We start from the raw sequence: 26,539 nt of genomic DNA on the forward strand, positions 1-26,539 counted from the left end.
CGTTGTCTTAGCCACAGCTAGAGTTGCTATGTTAAGATTTCTCCTGACATATTAGGATTTTTAGTTCTTTTTCTTGGCGAGTGTCACGTTTTTTTTTTAAAACCTCAGCTAACCACTAGAAGCTAAGTAAAAGTTTGGAATTGGGTAAAGAAAAGGGAAGGTTATGCTGTGGTTACAGCAGCATTGGTGGCAAGTTAAGGGGCTAGTGATCCACGAAAAGTTTTGGAACAAGTATGAACCTTGAAATTGTAAAAAAAAAACTTTATAGTTAATCCAATTGTGTGATGGTATTCGATACGCGAATCTTACTACTCTAAAAACATGTATAATAAATACGAACAAACAAACATAATATAATTATGTATATTTAAAGTCAATTATTAATGTAACTTTAAAATGCTTGCGTGTCATAAAATGTTGATTCTCTGATGCATATTGTGTTCTTCAATTATGTATATTGAAAACAATATGTCGTAATATAAAACATCTAGGAATGAATATTTTCCTACAAAAGAATAATATTTTTACGGAAATTACCATAACATCTGCCTCCAAGCAAAGAGAAATGAACAATGACCTATAAAATATAGTAAGTGGGGCACACAATCCCTTTATCGCATAAAACTGAAGATATGACTAATATATTATATGTAGGTATATTTACGTTACATGTACAATATTTTTGTCGGTAAATTTATGGTGGAGAATACTTAGATAACATGCAACCCAACTGTGGCACTGTGAAATAGACTTAAGGGGAAAGGCGACGAAGTTACGTGACCGCTTATCCATTAAAAAATCGAGGGGTGTGCGGTAAAACCCGATAAGTCGTGAAAACGGGTTTTTGAAATTAGAACTACCTATATGTGACATGCGTAGAGCTCTTAAGTGACAAAATATCTCGATTTATCGGGTTTGACTTCCCACCCCTGGATTAAGTCCCCATTTTACTGGCTGCTAGAGATTAAAATAATAGAAAATATTTTCACATAATTTCATGTAAAAACACCGGTTATGTCCCGCTGTTTGAATTTTTCGTTATTTTAAGGATTAAACCAGATGAGACCTTTTAAAAAATTGTTTCTGTTTTTTTGCTCATAACTTTTGGGTATAAGTGACAAATGCAGATATAACATATATATGGTTTCTAACTTCCTAGTATTATCACAAAAACAAAATAATGATTTGAGTTATATTTCTAGTTTTCGCTACAGACACAAATGTAGGTACCTCTACTTTAAAATAAGATGAAAATTGTATCTTTTTAGGCAGATTTTCAAGTTCATTAAACATAATCATGTACAAAACTTCGTTAGTAAGAAAAATATTAAAATAAAAAACTATGTTAACTTATTTTTGTGGTGTTTAGCTAAATGAAATCGTTCGACTACTTCGTTTTAATTACTTAATTGTTTTCACTATTAAAATATATTGTTTTGATGATATTCAAAGTTAAATTTTTATTTAGTATTTTTCTTTTGTTTGAGTAATGTTTTTATGACATTATTAGAGTCTGTCACTGAAACTAAATATACTACGTTCATTTAACAATGAACATAATATAATTGACACTAGGCACTTAATTAATATTATTATTGATTAATTTTATATATTATTGTTTTAGTAATGTATTGTAGTAGGTAAGTTAGTATTTATGATATAATAAGTATAACAAAAATTCGTTAGTTATCACAATATAAGGTAAGTAATTTGGTTACGTTAAACGTAAATACTTTAAGTAATGGATATAAAAAATATCACTCTTACAAGAATAAAATAAGAAAACTAGAAATTGCAACAGGCAACTCCACCTTAGCAACATAACCTTAAAAACTATCGCGTATAATTTTCACAGAAAACCCCTCTTTGGTTTTCATGCATCCGTAAAAGCCACAAAAAGCTGCCTTGTACGACAGACGCCTACACATCTCAATAATCCCGTAACGTTGAAAAAAGCACCATATATATACACAATCCACAGGGCACTCCCGGGCGATGCGTCGCCCTAATTCGTACACTACACGTATGACGTCACGCGTTCGATTTTTTAAATTAAGAATGGAATGTTTACTCACGCAGCAATGCTTTTTGATAGCGGCCAGCGCTCCATGGAGGCTTGGTATTTCATGTTTTCGATCTGCTTTTTCAGTGCCTCTTTGTCCATGGCTGCGAGAATACTGGGGTCCATCGCGCAGAATCTGTGGTATAAAGCACGCACACATAAACACGTGTAATGTATTAGAGTGAATGAGTAATGTTAGACAGGGACGGGGGAGTGTACATTCGATAACATAAACGCCTGAAACGGAACGCGGCGTTCTGAATAGCGTTCGAATTCGGAATTTGTAAATGGAACGCGCTGTTTTCGGCCAGGATTTAAATTTAAACAAAAATGTGTTAATTTTTAAAAATGAAATAGTTTATTGAAAGGTAATCTTTAATTGATTGTAATAAAGTGTGCTTTTGACTGTACGTTATCTTTTATCTTGCTCGCACAATAAGGGGAGAGCTTCAATCGCGTTTGTGTGAGTTATGCGCGCGCAGTACATTTTAAGTTTCTATGACAACCCCTTTATACACACAAAAGTTAGCTTGCTTGAATGCAAGCGGTTTTTAACTTTATTTGTATGAGGTTAAAGTTTATTATTGTGATATTATTGTGGTGTAAAATTAATGAATTAAGGCCCGGTAGTTGTTGATGTTCCGTGTTCCATTATTCTTCGGCGGTTTCCCTAGGACATATTGGGAAATATGGCCGAAATATATATCACGCTCGCGAACAAGTCAACTATTAAGGATAATGGGTGTATTTATCTAATGTATTGTAAGTAATGTAATAAATAGTTATTGGGGAATATACAAAGATTGCTTTGCAACAAAGAAAGATGTATACACGGTGTAACATGAGGAAACCGAATAATTTTAAAAGCGTATTCCTGATCATATTCAGAGACAAAAATGTCCTATAAACTTTTTTGAAATTCGCCTAGTTTCAGAGATATTGTTAATTAAAAAAAAGTTTTTATTGTGACATAGTGTAAAAGGCCTTTTTGATGGTGATGTTTCTGGGACGTAGTCTAAATATCCTTATTGATAGACGTCAAAAAGTGACAAGTACCACTTTGCAAAAAGTAGGTTCTATGCAGGGGGGGGGGACACTCGGAACATAGTTAACGTCAGTAAAGATGGCGGATGATGGCGTCAATTTAGAAAGAAAGAAAAATTGCGTAAAGCAGACTTCCGATTATGCAAACTACGTCATTAGATGTGTCACTATAAAATTGATACAATTTTAAGGCATGAATACAACATTGAGAAGAATGAGAAGGTTACATACCTAGTTTGTCAACACCTTTCTTTATTTATAATGTTGGTTACTTAGCAACTGTTGTTTACTTGTCAGACCAAAATAAATGTCGTAAACAAATTATATAAGATAATTATTCTCTATTAATTTTAAAGTGTAACCGAGTAAAAATGGAGCAAGCATTAAATACGAAAATAGGGAAATTAGCCTCCCAATATTACAACAGGTTTAAAAATTTTAATAGTGCTCAAGAAAATGCCGGGAGGTTTAGATATTCTCGAACGAAAAATGAAAAATTCCATCGTTAGCGCTGACTGCAAATAGCGATGAAAAGGACCTGTGTATAAGTTCGAAACTATAATAGTGCAATTTTAATTTTGGTCACGACAAGCATGTTCTATGACATTCTGCAAAAAATCGTGCGTCTTGATTCCGCTAAAGACACGTCGTGGGAGGAACTGGAGCGCATATTATGGAGGTACCTGCTTAGACAATGGATATAGAGTCAGAAGCTGCAAGCGGTAGATTCCTGCTATTAATAGGTACTATATTATCTGTATATACCAAATTGAAGGCAATAAAATACTTTACTATTACTTACTATTATGTTTCTGTTATATTCATTCCACTCTTTAAAACCTTTTCTACATAATATTAGGTCTACTTGGGCGGTTTACAAGTACATTTTTTGTTTGACTTCTTGTAAACAATTACAGTTATTTGTTACAAGAAACCAATCAAAAAATGGACTTTTAAACCGACCAAGTAGACCTAATATTATGTGGGACGAAAGTACACGTATGGATGCATATGTAGTTGTACACTCACACATACATACTTAGTTAGTTTCGGGGGAGAATCAGAGATGGCGCTTTCAAATGAGTTTCCATAAAATGCTTCAAGAGGGCTCTCTTTACCTATTATACTTACTTTACTCTTTGGTACAAGTTTACGAATAACTTTTATTTTTTATGTACATTCAAAAACAAAACAAAAAGTATTTCTTTTTTGGCGAAATTGACCTAAACTCATATTACATTTTTTACTTCTTTTGACCTCAGAAATGCGTGGTCGAGATTATTCGGTTTCCTCATGTTACACCGTGTATAGTATAGTCTTATACGAGGTGCAGTCATTTGCAAATAATATGTTACACAACAAAGGCCGCAAAAATATCTGACGCGATCTTATTTGTAGAACCATAGCGTGTCACGTATTATTGCCGCTTTCGAAGAGTTACATATTACTGCAGGTAGAGATGGGTAGTGAGTAAATACTCACGGGTAAATACCGAGTAAATACTCAGTATTTACTCAATATACCCGTATTTACTCGTTTATACCCAAATTGGTGGGTATAAACTATTTAAAGGGCTGACACTGCTCACAGGGTATAGATATTTGAAAATAAAGTGTATTTTGTACTGGATTTAGTAGTCGAATTAATGAGAAATACATTTTTAAGAGGGGCGTTCCATACATGTAACTAAATGTCAATCAAAAAATCAAAAACCACCAACGTATGGTACATCATTATTCATGAAATTAGGTAGTCTTTAAAAATAGCTTCATTGTTTTAAAGGACATTTTTGGATAAATTTTATACTTTTGAGAAAAAACCGTTCCCAAGGGCCAAAGTAATGTTTATCCCTCTAGTCTATAACTTTCGGAAGAATGTTCAAAAGATATGAATAAATATCAAGAGAATAGAGCCTAGAAAATACTTTGCACATGATTGGTTGGGCCATTTTTGAGTTTCCTTTAAAAACTTTTCAAAAAATGACGTAAGTGCCGCGTAAACATGCACTTTGAAATGTGGCCGACGTAACAAACGCTACCCAATGGAATTTAGGCTGATTAAATGACGCTCTCAGGGATGTATAAATAGCAGATACCGGTACTTATTTTAAGCTTTAATAAATGAGACAAAATTGGACAGTAAAATAAAAATCATAGATAGTAATTAGCTTACTGTTATTATTCAAAACACATAATCACATTTTTTAAGAGTAATTGATAATCAATTTTTCTAGTAATATGTAAATAGTAGTAATATAGAAGTAATCAACAATTCAATCACAGTACGTCGTGTTAATATTATAAACAGTATACAGGGTGATTCATGAGACGTGAGCAGGACTAATCCTGCACACTCAGTGACTGGTAATTGATCGATCACCGTCGTATTTAAGTGAAACAACCACACTTTTTCCTATTTTTCAACTTTTTGGTGAGGGCAAATTTAATTCTCTACAATCATGGTCACCCTAGAAGACCTAATTAATAAACATAAAACCTCTTTTACGAAGAAAATAAAATGTCAAACCTGAGTGAGATACGAGTTTTCAAAAGTAACCAGACCGTGATGACAGTGATGACATTCAATTTGACACAGAATATCGATAGTTTAGTATTCTAATGTTAGGGTGACCATCTATGTCGTAAATAAATTAATAACTTTTTTTTTCAACACGACTAGAAAATTAACGTTAACCTCACTAATATTGATAGGAAACAGTTGCTTATAATTTACAAAATGCGCAGTGTTAGTCCTGCTCACGTCTCCTGAATCACCCTGTATATTATTTTTGCAGTTGTAACATATTTACAGCAAAAGGTAACGAGACTAAATATACATCTAAACATTTATTTATATTAACTATAATCAACAGTTAACTTAATATCTAATAAAATTATATTTAACAATCAACATAAGTAACGCTTTAATGCGCGAATCAATAATCATTAAGAATCGCTTTAAAAATCATATTCGCTCAAATTATTCACGTCAATAAACTCCCTATCTTGATTATAGTCACTATCTTGACTTTCCGTACTAGGACGCCTTGAAATCTCATCATCATCACTGTCGTCCTCTTCTAAATGACGATGCTGAAGATTCCAGTTGTATGATATAAAGGCAATTTTACTCGCCCTTTCTGAAGTCAGTCTATTACGTTTTTTGGTGTGGATATTTGCGTGCACGCTAAATGAGCGCTCCACTGCTGCGGACGCACGGTGCCGTCAAAATTCTTACGGCAACTTTGCTCAGTTTTTTGGAGCCGCAAATACCTTTCCACCACGTCACAGCGTTCATGCCGTTCACGTGGTTCCACACGAAGCTTTTGCTCCACAAGCCTTCTTTGGCTCTGTATTCAGCTAGATTCGACATTATGTCACAATTGAGATTTGTGCCCATATTGTAAATGAACTCAGTAGCCTCGGTTTCCTGGGCTTCATCTAGTTCTGCACCTTGATACACCGGATCAAGTAAATATGCCGCTAAATGAATTGGCTTTATGCACATAGCTATTCTTCTTGCAACAGCTGCTAGGATTACATCCTTATCAACTTGCTCGACAATATTAATGTCAAGCATCGCGAATTCAATTTGCGATTTCATATCGCGAAGTGTAATATACACAGTATGCATATTATGTTTGTCCGATTCAAATTTGAAAATTGCAGACGTAATTGGTTTTAGAAGTGTAATGCACTGGTTTGTCATCTTCCAGAAATCTTCATCCAAAAATGCTGCCTTTGTATCCAGACTCAGGTTACTTGCCTCTTCGTGAACAGCAAAAGATTGCAAGGCAATTTTTGTATTTTGCAAACTTTCTAAGCTTGCGCAGTGACTTCCCCAGCGTGTTTTACACGGCAGCTTTAGAGTTTCGCCGACCCCTTTTTCTTGAACAATTTTTGATAGCAAAGCTGATAAAGTTTGACTTCTTTTGACAGTCTTGATGCAATCCGTAGTCAAATGAATAAAAGCTTTCAGCACGTTCGTCTCCAGAATATCTTGGCACAAAAGGTTAAGGGTGTGAGCAGAGCAGTTTATATTTATTATATGAGGGTGAACAGTTTTGACGATTCTAAAAGCTTTTTGGATATTTTTGGCATTATCACCAACGAGGACCACGAACTTATTTGGCCCATATTCCGTCATAATGGTCATTATTTCATCAGCCAAATATTCTCCTGTGTGACGATGAGTAGTCGTATCCAAACTTTTGACAAAGACTGGCTCGGGCTTTGAAATAATAAAATGTATTATTCCTGCATTGCGCACATTGCTCCAGCCATCACATTGTAGATGTAGGAAGTTTTGAGCTTCAAACTCATCATTCAGCGCTTTATGCATATCTGCGTTCATTTTGTTTAATTCCGTCGTTGATAGTGTTTTTCTAGTTGGTATCTTGTATAAAGGTTGAAGTTTTTCAAAAAACTTAATCCACAGCTGATGCTCAACCATTGAAAGAGGTGCACCGGTAACATATATAGCTTTTGCTAAATCCGAATTCAGCTCTTGCTTATATTCTGCAGAGAACCTCTCTTGCTGATTTTCTTCACTACTTGTACTACTGTTTCGTGAAGTATCTTCTAAATTATTATCATTGCTATCCGCGTTGATTACAGTAGACGTTGTAGGCATTACTTGCAGTTCATTTTTCACATTTGCTGGACACTTTGAACACCTTAATAAATGATTTTCCATTCTATTTACATTCGGCTTTTTAAATAGATGGTCACAAAAAGAACATATGGTCGAGTTATTGACATCTGACACTCGATAATTCTTCCAGACTGCGTCCTTTTTGGGTCGTCCCATGGCATGAATCCCTAAAAATAAAATTAGCATTAATTTATATGAGTTATGGAATTTCTGATGTGCATTATTCTAAAGCTTCTCATCATTATCGTTTATATAAATGTATAAGTATCGAACCTAAGTATAAAGTCAGTAGTAATAATAACCAATACTATGAAATTGTTAACCACCAATTTTTGCTACACCCTTTCCAGGGTCCATGTATTTAACATCTGTACTATGGTATGCAAATAAAGATCTCTTATCTCTTATATTTCTACATTAACTGCACGTAACTAGCACTCGTTTAAGCTGCATGTTGTAAATTACATTTAAATATAAACAATGAAAGTATACGCGAAAGGAATGATAGCTTAATTGTTTAATACTAATCAAGTTAATAACATATAATTATACTACTTACTTATACCGCCGATCCAAGATAAATATTCACTAATACAAATCAAAAGTCCAGTAACGTATATAAAACACCATCAAAGTCCATAATAAAGCAAGGGTCGAACAAAAAATCACACGAGGCACTTTGCGTAAAATGAGCAAGTAGTCGTCCGAACAGGTTGACTGATCAACAGCAACTGACCGCGCTTAAAGTGCCAGGCGCAGCTACAGGCTACCTGCACTCTCATTGGATGCTAGTCGTACTACACATGTTACCGTCTGGTAATCACCCAATCAAAATATGGAATCCGCACAATCAGCTGGCCGAAGCATCTTTTGTTCTCTCTGTGACACCATATAACCCTTTTAAAAATCAGTCTATTTATAATAAAAATGTCCATGCCTTAGACAATTGTAATAGAGAATGTAGTTTAAGCCCAAGCCACAAACTAGGTCTTTTGTTCGCAGTTTGACCCTTCATGGTCATTATTTCCATGTTCTTTATTCACTAATATTATTTAGCTAACAATCGCCACGCTATCAGATAAGCGCTATAATATTGAAAAGTATTTTTGTGGTAGTTTATTTTTTCCATAAACAACTTGTTAACTATAACAACTGTAAAATATGCGAATCAGCTTGCGACATGAACTTATCTATAACATAGATACGACTTAAGTTCCATATTTTCAAAGTAAAAAGTTACAAGTTCTTAAATATCATTTTTATTAAATATTTTATTAGTATTCGTTTTTACTCACCGAAATGAGTAAATACGAGTATTTACTGAGTGCTTTGAGTAAATACCGAGTAAATACTCAGTATTTACTCACCCCTACCCATCTCTAACTGCAGGTGACTGTACCTGTAATGGTAATTTATATAATTATTAAATAAAAGTTTTTTATTTAGATTATTTGTTAAAATGTATCAATTAATGTCACTTGAAAATAGTTATTTAATAAATACTTGTTTGGGTCAAAAGCGGTCGGAAACCCGCCAACTTTTCTGTGACCATTTCCAAAAATTAATTTTAATAAATTTTTGTAAAACATCATCATACTTTAAAGAAGTAGAAGGTTTGAAGATGATTATGATAAAATACTAATATTAGGCTTAGATATATTAAATACAGTGAGTTTTCTGTAACAGGAGCAATAAAATAAACTGTAAGCTGTACTCCTCAAACTGACCAACATTTGTTCAGCAACTTTTGAAAATAACTCATGGTTTGATTTTTATTACACTTTAAAGTTTATTCTAAAACGGAATGTATTTCAAATTTTGTTATGTCAAAAGCGTGACAAGTAACGTCAAACACACTGATGTCAGCGTACATTGAAGGCAATATTTATTTTGTATGAAAAACAGGAAGTCTAAAGGATTCATAATTTTAAAAGTTGCTGAACAAATGTTGGTCAGTTTGAGGAGTACAGCCTTTAGTTTAATTTATTGCTCCTATTACAGGAAGCACCCTGTATAAGTCCATTTATAGTACATTACTACAGAGGCCGGGACGAAAGGGGTTGCCGGCCGAAGACATATAGACGGACGAGCGAAGCGAGGCCGGATAGGTCTGAGCGCGGGCAACCCCATTTCCCGCCGAGGTATGTATAGTGCTTTTCTCAAACATGCAATGAAATAAAGTGCAGGAGGACTTTGAGAATATAACCAGGTGGGCGCATGACAATGGAATAATTTTAAACATCAGCAAAACGAAATGTATGATTCTACACTCCCCATATAATAAAGTAGCGAAAACTATATTGCCTAGCGATATTAACGTCATAGGACATTCATATCAATGTTTATATTTAAATAAATGTAATTGCACGTGTAATAAAATAGAATTAGTTAACGAATTTAGATATTTAGGACTTTTCATTGACAAACACTTTAACTGGAAATTACACATTAATCAAGTATGCAACAAACTAACTTCTATACTGGGTCAGTTCTACCATTTAAATCGAATAGTTAATAGACGCACACTGCACATTGTCTACCATGCACTCGCTGACGCATTGATAAGCTATGGTCTCAGTTGCTATGGGCTTACCTTTAAATCGTATCTGGATACAATAAAGCAACTGCAGTTAAGATTAATTAAATATTTGGTTGATAAAAACACTAAACAAAGGCATAGGTATAATTACGATCTACTTTTTTCAACATGTGGTATTCTTCCCGTGCAATGTAAGGTCGTATATTTGAATATTTTGTGTAGCTATTATAGTGAAGAATGTAAGGTAAAAAGAATAAGTAAACGTACTACTAGATCAACTAAAATAATTAAGCTATTGCAACCTTCAGTTAAAAATTACTACGGAAAAAGAACAAGAGAATATATTATTCCAAAGATTTATAATGAATACCCACTATTGCTAGATGAAAATAAGTTAGGAATAGGCAGGTTGAAATTACAACTCAAAAAACTGTTACTAGATAAGTATAAGATCTCAAATACATAAAACTTAGTCCTAAAACAAACGAATGCATTTAAAACTACATATAAACTAACATACATAACTTAATTATAATATAATTTTAATAATATAGTAACTTCTAAAATTTATGTAAATAAGGACTACTCACGCACCTGCGTGCACTAATTAATGAACTGCATCCAATAATGAACCCTATTTTGACCTGAAAGAGACCGTAATCGTTATAACAAATGATGACAATACGTTTAGCGCGAGCCGTGCGGCGCAAGTACTTACCGAACGATAGTAGGTACGTATTGCGTCGAAATAGGGTTTATTACAGGCTGGCAGGCAGTTGTGTGTTGTTGATATCTATTACCTACCTAAGTACTATTGTTGTTTTTAGTTTAGTTGAGCGCATCGCCAACAAACTGTTTTACAGTTTGGCGAAACTTTAATTATAGGTAACACTGTACTTTGTGTTCTGTTAAATAAATTATAAAAAAAAAAAAAAAATCCACGAAACCCAAGTTTTATTTATAGAAAAAACTAAAAGTAAACTACACCCAAATTATAACCAACACGTACCTATATCAATCACGCGTATGTTTTACACGAGTCGTGTATTTTTACTACCCGTATATTTTCACGTATCTTTGATTTTTTCGCCTTATATCAGTCTGACTGACGTTTTTGTCACATAAGTTTACATAGTCTTTTATGTTGATATCATGTTTCACATACATCGTTGCTTTATGCACGGAGTAAATAAGTATAATTTCCACAGTGTTGACGAATTTGTAGTTACATTCATTTAAAATATGCCACAAAACTGTTTCTAATAAACCGTAAGCCATTTTTCTTAGTTTCTCAAATAATAAAATTGCCATCAGCAACCATATACATAGGTACTTCGTCTTTGACTTGGCGGCAGAGGTAGCAAGTTATTTAAAATCAATTCTGCTTACGCTGCCAATTCCAAAACCTACGATTACAATTAATATTAATTTCATTATTTCGTCGGAACTCATATTAAAGTCAAAAAATCAACAACGCACCCATAAATCCAATAAAACAGAATGAATATTTTTCAACTTTACCTCCATAACAATTTAAAAAATATAACTACGCGTGTTTGAGTAGACCTTTTTACCGCTAACGTTTAGATGAAATATTTTAAATGTTTTTATTTGTGTAGTTAAATTTATAATTTAAAATTATAAAATTATGGAATGTATTATTTATTAAGTTCATGTTGATTTTATACAAATAAAACTGCAAATTACAGCAAACATTGTTTTTTGTTTTTTTTTTTATAGGCGTAGTGGCAGAGTGTCATTACGAAACGAACCATAAAGCAAATACTGCCTCTAGTTTTTTTTAATGGATGAATGCCACGATGCTTTGTCACAAATATCTGTGAAATGAAAATTAAAATAGCGGCCATGTTATTGTGACGTAGGCTTGTGTCACTCTGGGAAGTGAAGACCATGTTTTATTAGACTATGCCCTTCGATCAGCTTTTAAAATTCGCCACTCGTTGCGAATTTCGTTTTCGCAGTTGTATCGTAAATAAAAGTAACAATTATGTTATTGAAAAACTGGTCAAGTGCGAGTCGGACTCGCGTTTCAAGGGTTCCGTACACCACACAATTTTCAAAAAAATTTTTTGTACGTGAAACGTGCCGTGAATGAAACGTCTTGAAAACCCCGAATGGGTCAATCAAAAACCAGATGTAACATGAAGTTTTCTGGCGTTGTGGCTTATATCTCTACAACTCTGAAGATTAAATGCCGAACAATTAGTACAAGTCCAAATGCGAAGACTGAAGACCGAGCTCCGCATAGAGCTGAAAACTCGGAGCGTCCGACTGGTCGTGCTTCCTACAACTTCCGAAAGTGTTAGAAAAGCGAAGGCAGAAGAGAGATAATACCTACAGGTTGGCCAAAACATAAGTGCATTCCCGTAGATAAGGAGGTTTTGAGATTATACTAAGCAAGTTTTAGTATGGGACTAACCCCGAAATCGCGAAAAAAATGTATGCTCCCATAGAAAACGGACCAGCCGAAATGTATGAAACAGCCAAATTTTTCTTCGCGATTTCGGGGTTGCACGTTGGCACCGGGAATACACTTTTTTTTGGCTACCCTGTATAGTGCATTTTAAAACACGTAACAATAGTAACCTATTGATTATCAGTACTACAAGTACCATTGAGGCTGTGTGCCAGATACAGCCTAGTCGCATTTTTTGTCTTCAGTCCGACTCACGCATGAAGCTAAAGGCACGCCTTTTCGGAACGCTTCGGGCCTTCCGCCTTATGTGGATATCGGCCTAAGGCCTTCGCAATAGCTGTCTACATCACGTTTCACTTAAACCATTGCGGCTGTGTCCCTAAAAAAACGTGACTGCATTTTTGTTCTTAAATCCGACTCACGCTTGACTCTAGATTTCTAATAGGTTTTCCTGTCATCTTTAGGTAAAGGACTATTTTGTGTATTTTTTTCAGAATTTTAGACCTAGTAGTTTCGGAGATAGAGGGGGGGGAATGGTCATTTTTTGTCTATTTTCTTGAATAACTTCTAAATTTTTTATTGTAAATTTATAAGAAAAATATATTTGAGATTCTCACAATGAGCTCTTTCGTTTGATATGTAACACGATACTGTTTTCAAAACTTTGTTTTTTAATTTTGTCGTTTACCCCCTAAAAGTAGGCTCTATATTTAAAATTCATTTGTTGACGTTACATATCCGTCTTTGGGTCACAGACTTCCATATGTGTACCAAATTTCAAATTAATTGGTCCGGTAGTTTCGGAGCAAATTGGCTGTGACAGACGGACAGACGGACAGACAGACGCACGAGTGATCCTATAAGGGTTCCGTTTTTTCCTTTTGAGGTACGGAACCCTAAAAAGGACTTTGCCGGCCTAGGCCTGCAAGATGTGTATGAAATTCCATTAACGACCTTTTGTCCTAGCCGCACCTGAAACGTCATACTTCGCAGCCTATTATAAGGAACATAACATCAATATTTCATTGCATGTTTGAGAAAAATATTTTATAATGTCAACAGGAAAGTTGCAGAATATACCTAGCTCATACTAAAAACAAAATACCCCTTTTTTAGGGTTCCGTACCTCAAAAGGAAAAAACGGAACCCTTATAGGATCACTCGTGCGTCTGTCTGTCCGTCTGTCCGTCTGTCACAGCCAATTTGCTCCGAAACTACCGGACCAATTAAGTTGAAATTTGGTACACATATGTAAGTCTGTGACCCAGAGACGGATATGTAACGTCAACAAATGAATTTTAAACATAGGGGCTACTTTTGGGGGGTAAACGATAAAATTAAAAAACAAAGTTTTGAAAACTATATCGTGTTACATATCATACGAAAGAGCTCATTTTGGGAATCTCAAATATATTTTTGTTATAAATTTAGGCTAAAAATTTTAGAAGTTATTTAAGAAAATAGACAAAAAATGACCATTCCCCCCCCTCTATCTTCGAAACTACTGGGTCTAAAATTCTGAAAAAAATACACAAAATAGTCGTTTACCTAAAGATGACAGGAAAACCTATTAGAAATCTAGAGTCAAGCGTGAGTCGGATTTAAGAACATAAATGCGGTTAACGTTTTTTTAGGGACACAGCCGCAATGGTTTAAGTGAAACGTGATGTAGACAGCTATTGCGAAGGCCATAGGCCGATATCCGCATAAGGCCGAAGGCCCGAAGCGTCCCAAAGTGGCGTTCCTTTAGCTTCAAGCGTGAGTCGGACTGAAGACAAAAAATGCGACTAGGCTGTAACTGGCACATAGCCGCAATGGTACTTGTAGTACAGTCAACAGCAGAAGTTGCTAAGCGGGCGAGGTGTTCAAAATTACCTTGACATGCTCTTATTGTCTTAACTATAAAGTCGCGTCCAGATCATTTTAAACCACTCACCCGCTTAGCAACTTCTGTTGCTGACTGTACTGATTGATTAGGTTACTATTGTTACGTGTTTTAAAAAGGACTAGGTATACAGGATGGCTAAAAAATAAACTAAGTGTATTTCCGTTGCCAACGTGCAACCCTGAAATCGCGAGGAAAAATTTGGCTGTTTCATACATTTAGGCTGGTCCGTTTTCTATGGGAGGATACTTCTTTTTTTTCGGGGTTGGTCCCATACTAAAAGTCGCTCAGTATAATCCCAAAACCTCCCTGGCTACGGAAATACACTTTTATTTTTCGCCATCCAGTAGGTATTATCTCTCTTCGGCCTTCGCTTTTAAAACACTTTCGGAAGTTGTAGGAAGCGCGACCCGTCGGACGCTCGAGTTTTCACTGTTTTCAGCTCTACGCATTTGGACACTTGTACTATTTTTCGGCATTTAGTCTTCAGAGATGTAAAGATATAAGCCACCACGCCAGAAAACTTCATGTTACATCTGGTTTTTGATTGACCCATTCGGGTTTTTCAAGACGTTTCACGTACAAAAAATGTTGAAAATTATGTGATGTACGGAACCCTTGAAAGGCGAGTCCGACTCGCACTTGACCAGTTTTTTTTATTTTTTTAGTATATAATGTAGTTCAATAACTCCAAAGGATACTGGAAACGATGACATTAATCGGGTCCCCTTGATGGTAAATGGATGCCATCCATAGTGCTTGCAATTTTAGGGGTGTCACATGCGCCTTGCCTGCTCGTAGTGATAGGTATGCGAAGATGCAGTGTGTTTAACAGTTTATGGAGTAAATCCATTCATTTTGCAGCTTTTAATTTCATTAGGTACTTAGTTAGGTTATATACATTAGGTATAATAGGTAAGTACCTAGTGTTATTGCAACAATTTACTTATTAGGTACTTACTAACATTAAACACGGGCATTTTTAGATACCTATTGCATATATTTCCTAAAGCTCTTAATTTGTTTGTATTCGAAAAAGTTTGTAGGTCTTACCCACATTGACATTACATTTGATTTTTAAACATTTTTATAAGCTTTTTATTAACTTGCAAATTTATGTAAGTACCTATAAGTATGTACCTTATAATATGTTTGTACGGATCAAATCTTGCAAGTTAAATTTGACCCACATCCCGACTTCCAATGAAGCTGAAAAGGGTCTAGCCGCAATCCCATAGTGAAACTGCCCCTGGCTGAAATATATACCTTTTTTAGGCGCGTTTGTCTTATTATAAGATATCGTTTTACCAAATTTCAAGCCTAGTATCCCCTTGGTTTAGCAAAAAAATATGTTTTTTTTAAATCGTTTTTATTTTTTTGTAGCTAAACTAGTGGTTCTATTGTTTTGAAATTTGGGTGTTACATGCACCTACTTAATGGTAGTTCATTTAAATTAAATATATCAAGATTGTAACTTGTTTATAAAGGCTTAAAAATATATATTTAATTTTTTAAACTTTTTTTTAATACTTGTGAGTTGTGAGATAGCGACAACCTCAATTTTTTGTTATTTAATGCGGAATATACTATTGCATAAAATATATTTTTTTTAATAAAATCCATTTGTGTGAACAAGGTAAAAATCTCTTACTAATGCATACAGGCCGTCCTTCTTACGTACTTTAGGGTGGTTCACGTTTGTATGGAAAAAACCCATGGCACCCCCTTATTTGGTTACACTTATTATGCTGATAATGTACACCAAGTTTTGTAACTTTATCGCAACTACAAGGGGGTGCTCAACCACTTTGAAAATTTTCAACGTTGTATGAAATCCAAAAATAAACAAATTATATTTTTTTAGAATTTTTTTTTTAAATTAAAAATATTTTTTTAAGCCTTTATAAACAAGTTACAATCTTGATTTTTTTTTGAAAATGAACTACCATTAGGTGCATGTAACACCCAAATTTCAAAACAATAAAACCACTAGTTTAGCTACAAAAACATAAAAACGATTTTTAAATAATTTTTTTTTGCCAAGCCAAGGGGATTCTAGGCTTGATATTTGGAAAGTAAAACGATATCTTATAATAAGACAAATAAACGCGCCTAAGAAAGGTATACATTTCAGCCAGGGGCAGTTTCACTATGGGATTGCGGCTAGACCCTTTGCATAGGTACATAATTATGTAAGTCGGGTGACAATGCAATATTATGGTACCATCGAACCGATCTGATGATGGAGACAGGAGGTGGACATAGGAACTCTGTGATAATACAACGAAACCTAATTGTGTTTGGGTTTTTTATAATGGTGAATTGTGAGTATTAAGAAAACTACAGTCAGCGATAAAAGTTAGTACTAAAAATTTAAGTTTTGCCAAAAACTTATTTTGAATTTGTTAATAAGTTCCTACTACTAAAATCTACGTAAAATGTACAATAGTGTCTGGATATTTAAATAATTCTGTTCAACGAAACAAAAGGCGTATCTCGGCGCCGTTAAAGGACAATAGGGCACAAGATGGTGGACGGTTTGTAAAGAATATGAAGAGGATATCAAAAACCGGGCAAGTGCGATTCGGACTCGCGCACGAAGGGTTCCGTACCATAATGCAAAAAAAACGAAAAAAAAGCAAAAAAAACGGTCACCCATCCAAATACTGACCACTCCCGACGTCGCTTAACTTTGGTCAAAAATCACGTTTGTTGTATGGGAGCCCCATTTAAATCTTTATTTTATTCTGTTTTTAGTATTTGTTGTTATAGCGGCAACAGAAATACATCATCTGTGAAAATTTCAACTGTCTAGCTATCACGGTTCGTGAGATACAGCCTGGTGACAGACGGACGGACGGACGGACGGACGGACGGACGGACAGCGAAGTCTTAGTAATAGGGTCCCGTTTTACCCTTTTGGTACGGAACCCTAAAAATGTGAATTAGGTGGTGTTTTATGGCTCCTCTACACGATAGGCCAACGCCGGCCACTCCAAGAGACGCAGCCATGCGGTAGAATGAGATAGCAATATCACTTGCTCCCTCTAACGCATAAATGCGTCCCTTGGAGTGGCCGGCGTTGGCCCATCGTGTAGAGGAGCCATTAGACATAAATATGAATGAACAACGGTGATTTTTATCCGAATACGGCAACGCAAAAGGAGAGTTATGATTTTGACTGGTATGTATGTGGGTATGTATGTATGTATTTATATTTCTATCAGATTTATTAAATAGAATTTGTGTTTAAAAACAATGCGTATCTGTGTTTATCTAATAATAATGTGGTGCTTTGTTTCATGCATAGTGTTAAATAATTTATTTTAAATACAGTACCATGCCCTCCCATCTCGAAGGGCTTATAATTATTTTCAAATCGATATCATAGATGGCGCTATATGTCACGATCGACCATTACGAAATATTTATCCTACAGATTAAGTGATATTTAAGTTTCATCTGTGGTGTCATTAATTAAAAACATTATAAATTAAATACAAGCATCAATAAAAACACGAAATCAATGCATTATTTTAGAAAGTTATAAACTATACTTCGTTTTTTTTAGCATTAGAAATTAGGTAAACAATCTTGATGTGTCTTTTAATTGAAAAACACATTTTAAAAATAAGTTACGGCAAATATGTAACAAATTATGAATCTAATACGATCATTTATATTCTTCTGCTTTCATAAGTGATAGTTATTGATTTTTAAAAAGTGTTTTTCAATTAAAAGACGTGCCAAGATCGCTTACCTTCTTTCAAGTTCTTTCTAATGCTAAAAAAAACGAACTATACAAGTTGCTACAACTATATTGCGATCGTCTACGACATGAGCAACAGCACGCGACAGTTATGAGGCTAGCCAAATAATATTGAATATTGTCACTAGATGGAGCCACCACGATTCCGGTATGTTTACATCATCAAAACGGGACGAGTGTGTGCGTTCCGTTCCATCCATCTATCCTGCGTTTTGTTTCTCGTTTTAAGACATGATGTGATGTTTGATTTCAAACAATTACATATAAGTTATAAATTACGAAAATGACCACAAAATGTAAAAAAGTGACCGGTGAATACAAATAATCTAAATGGGTGTTTTAAAGCCTACTTTCATCAGGCCTACCTGATGTTAAAATACAAATTAAAAACGCAAAGCGCGATGTCTTTCTCTTTCACTACTGCATTATCAAAACGCGTGAATACTTTGTTTGTAAACACAATCCAAGTTTTCACTTGCTCAACTTGCTGGTTTCCGAGTCGAAAGCGCACCTTAATTTTTTATTTACTAGTTTCCCTTAATCTTAAACGACGACTTGGCTTTCAAACGGACTTTTTACGGACGTTCCATATACGCGACTGGCAATTAATAGGACTCCGACAATTACTGCAATCACGACGACCTGGCTTGGATTTGTATACGCCGAAGGGTTTTGAAAACAGAAGTGCTGCAGAAGAATGCCACCCACGTGTTCGTATTACCAATGTAAGACCATGATCGGTCAGAAGTCGATGTTCCACTTCCCAACTGGCGACAGTGCTCGATTGCAAACTTGGATTGACAATTGTGGTAAGTTTTTACTATTTTCTTAAATTTATCTTTCCTACAACCAATTCTAAAATTGCTTTTAAAAATGTTTACAGTTTAGGGATGACTCACGCTAGAGCGGGCCGTGCCCGGACCTGGGCGTCCGACATGTAATTTTTTATGACGGCTGATCGGTGATCGCGTGGTACTTTCTATAGTAAACGAAGCTCCGGCTCGGACACGGCCCGGTCTAACGTGAGTCATCCTTTACGCTGTATTGACAACGTACAGTACGTCAGTAGTGTCAGTACATATTAGTCTATTGATATAGAATATACCTAAACTGATTTTGTTTTCATAAAAATATATTGAGAACCATTTCAACTGTTATCTAACACAATATGCCCGATCTGATTATATTCACATAGGTTTGTAAGTAAAATATGATGCCACTGTGGATTGTAATTTGCCCCAGATAGAACGCTAGCTGTAAAAGTTCATAACAAAATAAACTAGGGAATAAAATTTAATGCAGTAATATTTTGTCATTAACATTTTGACCCATCCAGAATTACTTACATCATATCATAATGTAGGTATAAATAAATATTATAGGACATTTTTACACATAATTACTAAGCCCTACACGGTAAGCTCTAAAACGGTTGTGTTGTGGGTATTCAGATATTGATGTATAAAATATATAAATATTTACATATATAGATTTCTAATAAATAAATAAATAAACAATAGAAAACAACCATAACTCAGGAACATATATATGCTTCATCACACAAGTAAATGCCCTTACCGGGATTTGAACCTAGTACCATCAGCATCATAGGCAGGATCACTACCCACTAGGCTAGACTGGTCGGTTGAATGATATTAATATATACAGGTCTAGGTACAGTACCTAAGTAGATAGGTATATATAATACTACAGTTATTTTTATGGACCACAAGTACGGAAATATGTATTATAATTTATTGTGTAACAGGTAATAAATATTACATACATACAGAGACAAATAATGTTAGTATTGCGTATTGTTGTGTAGATGCCAATTAAAATGTGTTCCAATCCATTGCATTTTGAAATTTTGCTTTTGTCTTGGAAAATATCAAGTATAGTTGAATATATGAGCAGTTTGACTTTAAGTATGAAACACAATTCAACACATGGATAGATGTTTAGGAAATCAGGTTTACAAATACATACATAGTTTTACAAGCACCAAATTTTTACTGTTAAATTTTAATATTACATATTTTAAAAATAAAATTTGATGTAGCGGCTTTATGTGGATATTAAATATGTACATTTGGCAACTAATTCCAACTATTGGCATAGGCACTAGTTTTGATGAAAGTGACTTCCTACTGATTTTGCCAATCCAGAGGGGAAACTAGGCTTTACTGGGATTAGTCTGATTCTCATAATGTAGTTGATTTTGTAGAAAAAAAATTGAGTAAAAAGTAAGTAAGTAAATAAACTTTATTGCACCACAAAGAAAAATACAATAACAGATTTACAGTGTAAATAATGGTAGCAACAGGCGGTCTTATCGCTGTAAGCGATCTCATCCAGACAACCTTGGGGTAGCAGGATATAAAGAATGGTAGGTATAGGTATGTTTTATGAATAAATATATGAAAATAATATGAGTCCTTCAACGAAGAGCCACTTACATAGATTCCAAAAAACTCATTGGTACAAGGTGGTACAAGCAGGCACAGGTCATATAATACTAGTTTGAACCTGCAATCTCCGGATTGAAAATTGCACACTCTTACCGCTTGGCTACCAGGGGTTATGCTATGTGCAAATAACTAGTATAATATAACTATATAATATTTTTGTTGGTTTATATTAATATTTACATATACCAGTAAAAAAATCTTGTAATTTAATAACTCCTATCTCTGTTGCTATTTGACACAAGGTTTGCCTAGCATAAGTATTTATTTAGTTTCACTTGTCCCATTGCTTCATTGCTGTCTGTGTAGTGTAAAGAGACGTCTGTAATCAAATCTTGCAAGTTAGGCCCACTTCCCGGTTACCAATGAAGCTGAAAATTTGTATAGTTACATATGTAAGATGGATGACAATGTGAATAATATTATGATTCTATCGAGCTGATCTGATGATGGAGACAGGAGGTGGCTAATGGAACTCTGTGTTATAACAATGCAACCTAATTTTGTTTGGAGTTGTTAGAATTGTCTCGATGAATATTAGTTGTCTGTGGAAATATAGTGTACCTAGAGTTGATGATAAAAGTTTGTATCAAATATATTTTTTTTATTATCTTAATGGTGTGATAAAGTTTAACCCCCTTATTCATAAACGCTTACTAAAGTTAACAAGCCGATAATAATCGTTTGTCCCTTTCCGACTCATTGGTATGATGGAAAGGGACAAACGATTATTATCGGCTTCTCAACTTTAGTAAACGTTTATGAATAAGGGGGTAAATAAATAACATAGGTTGTTCAATATCACCATTACAAAAAAAATAACAGTTATTCTAAATCAATATTAAATATGATATAAGAATAAAATATACAAGGTGGCTAAAAAATAACTGCATTCCCGTTGCCAGTGAAGTTTTGGGATTATACTGAGCAACTTTCACTATGGGATCAACCCCGAAATCGCGAAAAAAATTTGGCTGTTTTATACATTTTTGCTGGCCCCTTTTTTGGTTTAGGCGGATTATGTCACTTTCTTAAAATGTCACTTATAGTTAAGCCACGTTCTGAGAACGTCACTTTTTTAGGACGTCACATGCTGATTTCATACTTCCGAGTCACTTTCCGAGTACATACGTCACTTTCTAAGTACGTATCTTTCTGAGAACACCTCTTTCTGAGGACGTCACTTTCTGAGTACGTCACTTTTTTCCTACTAAGATTTAAGCGTATACCTGCACAAACAACGGAATTATCAGCAATCAGCTGTATGGCATACGGTCGATTTTATGTATGACATATACCTACAGGATGTTTTTTTTCAGTGGTTAATTGAAGGGAAATACGAATCTATTAATTAGACTATAACGGGAAAATGTCTTAAGCACTCTTAAGGTTCCGTTTGGACACAAACTGCACCAGCTGCCACAAATGTCAAAAATCCGGGTAGCAACGTCGATATGTCACCCTGTATAAATAAAAGTGGCCTTATGCCGTACAGCTAACATGATTATCTATTGTTCGCGCTTAAATCTTACTACGAAAAGAAAGTGACGTCCTCAGAAAGTGGTATTCTCAGAAAGTGACGTGCTCAGAATATGACGACCTCAGAAAGTGACGAACTCAGAATGTGACCTCCTAAGAAAGTGGTATACTTCGTATAAATCGAATGCAGTTATTTTTAGCCACCGTGTATATGCCAACGGCAGATCGTAAAATCGGGCATATCGAGAGATCTTGAAAGGCCGCCATTTCGTGATCTGCCTAATAGCGAACACTAGCCATATCATGCAAACCTGAAGGAGTGATATTCCTACTTACTCGCACGTGTATCGTACAACGTTTTACAGTACATATGGCGGTTTAAATTTTTGACATAGGCACGGAAAGTACTTATTTCCGCACTAGTGCAAAACAAATAATTTTAAATACATTTCATAAATTTCAGGTAACATGACCATTGCCCACTTGTCTCGAAATGCTCTTGGACACAAATATATCTGCATTGATCATTTCGAAAAGCGGTTCATTCAAAAGGAAGATGGTATACGTAAAAGATTGAATAAGTTAGCCGTACCTGTCCATTACAAAGGAGATCAATCGACAGAGAACTTCCCAGACTCACCAGTTGCATCAACATCAGAAGGTATGTGATTATTGTGATTACCTATGATTATTCAGTGTCTTTGCTGGTGATGTGATAAAAGATGCCCGAAAGGGTCTAGCCACAATCCCATAGTGAAACTGCCCCTGGCTGAAATGCCCTTTCTTAGGCGCGTTTATTTGTCTTATTATAAGATATCGTTTTACCAAATTTCAAGCCTAGAATCCCCTTTTTTTTTACACACAATTTTGTTGTTTGACAATTTTTTTTTTTAATTTTTTTTGTGGCTAAACTAGTGGTTCTATTGTTTTGAAATTTGGATGTTACATGCACCTAATGGTAGTTCATTTTCAAAAAAAAAAAAATAAGATAGTAACTTGTTTATAAAGGCTTAAAAATATATTTTTAATTTTTTAAACTTTTTTTTAATACTTGTGAGATACATTTTTTGTTATTTAATGCAGAATATACTATTGCATAAAATATATCTTTTATAAAAAAATCCATTTGTGGCAACAAGGTAAAAATCTCTTACTAATGCATACAGGCCGTCCTTCTTACGTACTTTAGGGTGGTTCACGTTTGTATGGGAAAAATTAAAACTGTAGCTAGAAGAAGCGGCACCCCCTTATTTGGTTACACTTATTATGCTGATAATGTACACCAAGTTTTGTAATTTTATCTCAACTACAAGGGGGTGCTCAACCACTTTGAAAATTTTCAACGTTGTATGAAATCCAAAAATAAACAAATTATAATTTTTTTAGATTTTTATATAAGTAGTTGTTTTCACATTATTTGTAAATGTGATTTATAAGTTATTAAGTAAAAAAATATTCACGGAATAATAGTTTCATTGTTAATCGAAGTGGGCATATAATTATAGGCAACCCAACACTGGTGGCTTAATTGACGTTAATAAGTAAGTATATCTGAAGATTCTTCATGGATTGAAATATGTCTCCCATTTAAGTTCATGGAGGTTTTATTGGTTGTGTTAGATGCCTTGCATACCTTTGTTGCCAAATAATGTACTCGTACCGTGTACCAAAAAGGAGCGGAGAGGGGAAACGGTCGACTCCCCAGGTCCAATCTGTGCTATATTTCTTCATGCTCTTAGCAACTAGGTCAAGTTATATATCGTTTTTGTATAATTTAGGGACGGAGAGTTCATTTTTAACCTACTTACAAATCCCAAAGGAGGAGGTTATCAATTCGGTTGGATACATGTTTTTTTTTAGGGTTCCGTACCCAAATGGTAAAACGGGACCCTATTACTAAGACTCTGCTGTCCGTCCGTCCATCCGTCTGTCTGTCACCAGGCTGTATCTCACGAACCGTGATAACTAGACAATTGAAATTTTCACAGATGATGATACTTCTGTTGCCGCTATAACAACAAATACTAAAAACAGAATAAAATAAAGATTTAAGTGGGGCTCCCATACAATACAACAAACGTGATTTTTGACCGAAGTTAAGCAACGTCGGGCGGGGTCAGTACTTGGATGGGTGACCGTCTTTTTTTGCCTTTTTTTGCATTATGGTACGCAACCCTTCGTGCGCGAGTCCGACTCGCACTTGCCCGGTTATTTATTTTTTATGTTTGTTACTCCATATCTCCGTCGTTACTGGACCGATTTTGAAAATTCTTTTTTTGATTGTATATATATGTATACAGATTGGTCCCGTTTTTGTTAAAATCCAGTTTTGATGATGGGATCCATGAGGAATCGACGGAACTCCTCAAATCATAAAGGCATACATATAGTGATTTTTGTGTTTTTATCAACAAATCAAGCATATACATTCAAAAACGTAACATTTGATGAAGTGGAACTGCTGATCATGATCAGAACGGAACTCTTCAACGACGCATAGTTCACCTTTGGCGATTTGTCCTCTTCGTTATGTTTGTTAAGCAAGTTAAGTTTTAGGCCACATTTTTGTCAAGCTTGAGTTCTGATGATGGGATCCATGAGAAATCGAGGGAACTCCTCAAATTTTAAATGCATGCGTATAGAGATTTATTTTTTATCAGAAAATCAAGCATTTTCATTGTCGCATTTGGTGAAGTGGAACTGCTGATGATGATCAGAAAGGAACTCTTCAACGACGCATAGTTCACGTTTGGCGATTTGTCCTCTTCGTTATGTTTGCTAAGCAAGTTTAGTTTTTAAGCCACATTTCTGTCAAGCTCGAGTTCTGATGATAGGATCCATAAGGAATCGAGGGAACTCCTCAAATCTTAAAGGCGTACGTATAGAATTTTCTATATTCTCATCATAAAATCAAGCATTTACATTAATAAAAAACCGGGCAAGTGCGAGTCGGACTCGCGCACGAAGGGTTCCGTACCATAATGCAAAAAAAAAGCAAAAAAAAAACGGCCACCCGTCCAAGTACTGACCACTCCCGACGTTGCTTAACTTTGGTCAAAAATCACGTTTGTTGTATGGGAGCCCCATTTAAATCTTTATTTTATTCTGTTTTTAGTATTTGTTGTCATAGCGGCAACAGAAATACATCATCTGTGAAAATTACAACTGTCTAGCTATAACGGTTCGTGAGATACAGCCTGGTGACAGACGGACGGACGGACGGACGGACGGACGGACGGACGGACGGACGGACTTACGGACGGACAGCGAAGTCTTAGTAATAGGGTCCCGTTTTACCCTTTGGGTACGGAATCCTAAAAACTGTCGCATTTGATGAAGTGGAACTGCTGATGATGATCAAAACAGAACTCTTCAACAACGCATAGTACACGTTTGGTGATTTCGAATCCTCACAGAACCGAACAAAAGTGGGTTAGGTTTGGTTAGAACTGCAAGCCTTACAGAAACGAAATGCTACTAGAAAAGTGGGTTTGCTTAGGTTCGAACTGCGATCCTCACAGAACCGAACTGCTATCAGAGAAGTGGGTTAGGTTAGGCTAGAACTACGACCCTTACGGAAACGAAATGCTACTAGAAAGTACTGGTTTTACCTCCTTTTCTACATAGTGCACCATCTACCATAATCTTTCACCGGGCCCATAGAAGTCGGTTTTTTTTCTTAAAAATTGTTAAAATAATCGTTCTACCTTTTCATACAAATAAACTGATTTTTGCACAATAAATGAAAATTAAGTATATGTATTTTTTAGGACAATTTTGGCCTTTACAGTCACAGTGGCGATTTGTACTAAATAAAAAATGGACAATTTAGTTCATATAAGTATTCCTCATTCTAAAAAGTATCACTTTAAAATAGGCACTCATATATTTCCATTTAAATTGAGTTATGGCCAAAGTCAGACATTTAATATGTTTAAAGAAAAACTGAATCCCATTGATTTGATCCGTTTCCATAGTTATATTTCATGAATAACTATCGCGGTTCGTTACAATATTATGTACCTATTTTCTTTTTCTAGGCCAAGGACCGACAGAATTTAAAGTATTAACACCAAAAAAAGTTTACCCTGGTGTTAAAAATCGTGAAGAAAATGAGGACGAAGGCGATTTATATGACACAGAACTATTTACGACACCGAAAAAACGCAAGCGACCAGCCGATAGCGACACACCGAATTGTAA

General features: G+C 35.0%; 1 protein-coding gene across 2 annotated transcripts in view; it reads right to left on the minus strand.

Moving 5' to 3' along the window:
- Nucleotides 1–26,539, minus strand: part of LOC134667205 (guanine nucleotide-binding protein subunit gamma-e) — a 103,137-nt gene that overhangs the window by 40,503 nt on the left and 36,095 nt on the right. For both annotated transcript variants that reach the window (XM_063524531.1, XM_063524530.1), the window contains exon 3: nucleotides 2,076–2,198. In XM_063524531.1, the coding sequence (XP_063380601.1) occupies nucleotides 2,076–2,188 (113 nt within the window). In that variant the 5' untranslated portion in view covers nucleotides 2,189–2,198. The remainder of the gene's footprint in view (nucleotides 1–2,075; nucleotides 2,199–26,539) is intronic.

Source organism: Cydia fagiglandana, chromosome 9, assembly GCF_963556715.1.
Source record: "Cydia fagiglandana chromosome 9, ilCydFagi1.1, whole genome shotgun sequence".
Lineage (NCBI taxonomy): Eukaryota > Metazoa > Arthropoda > Insecta > Lepidoptera > Tortricidae > Cydia > Cydia fagiglandana.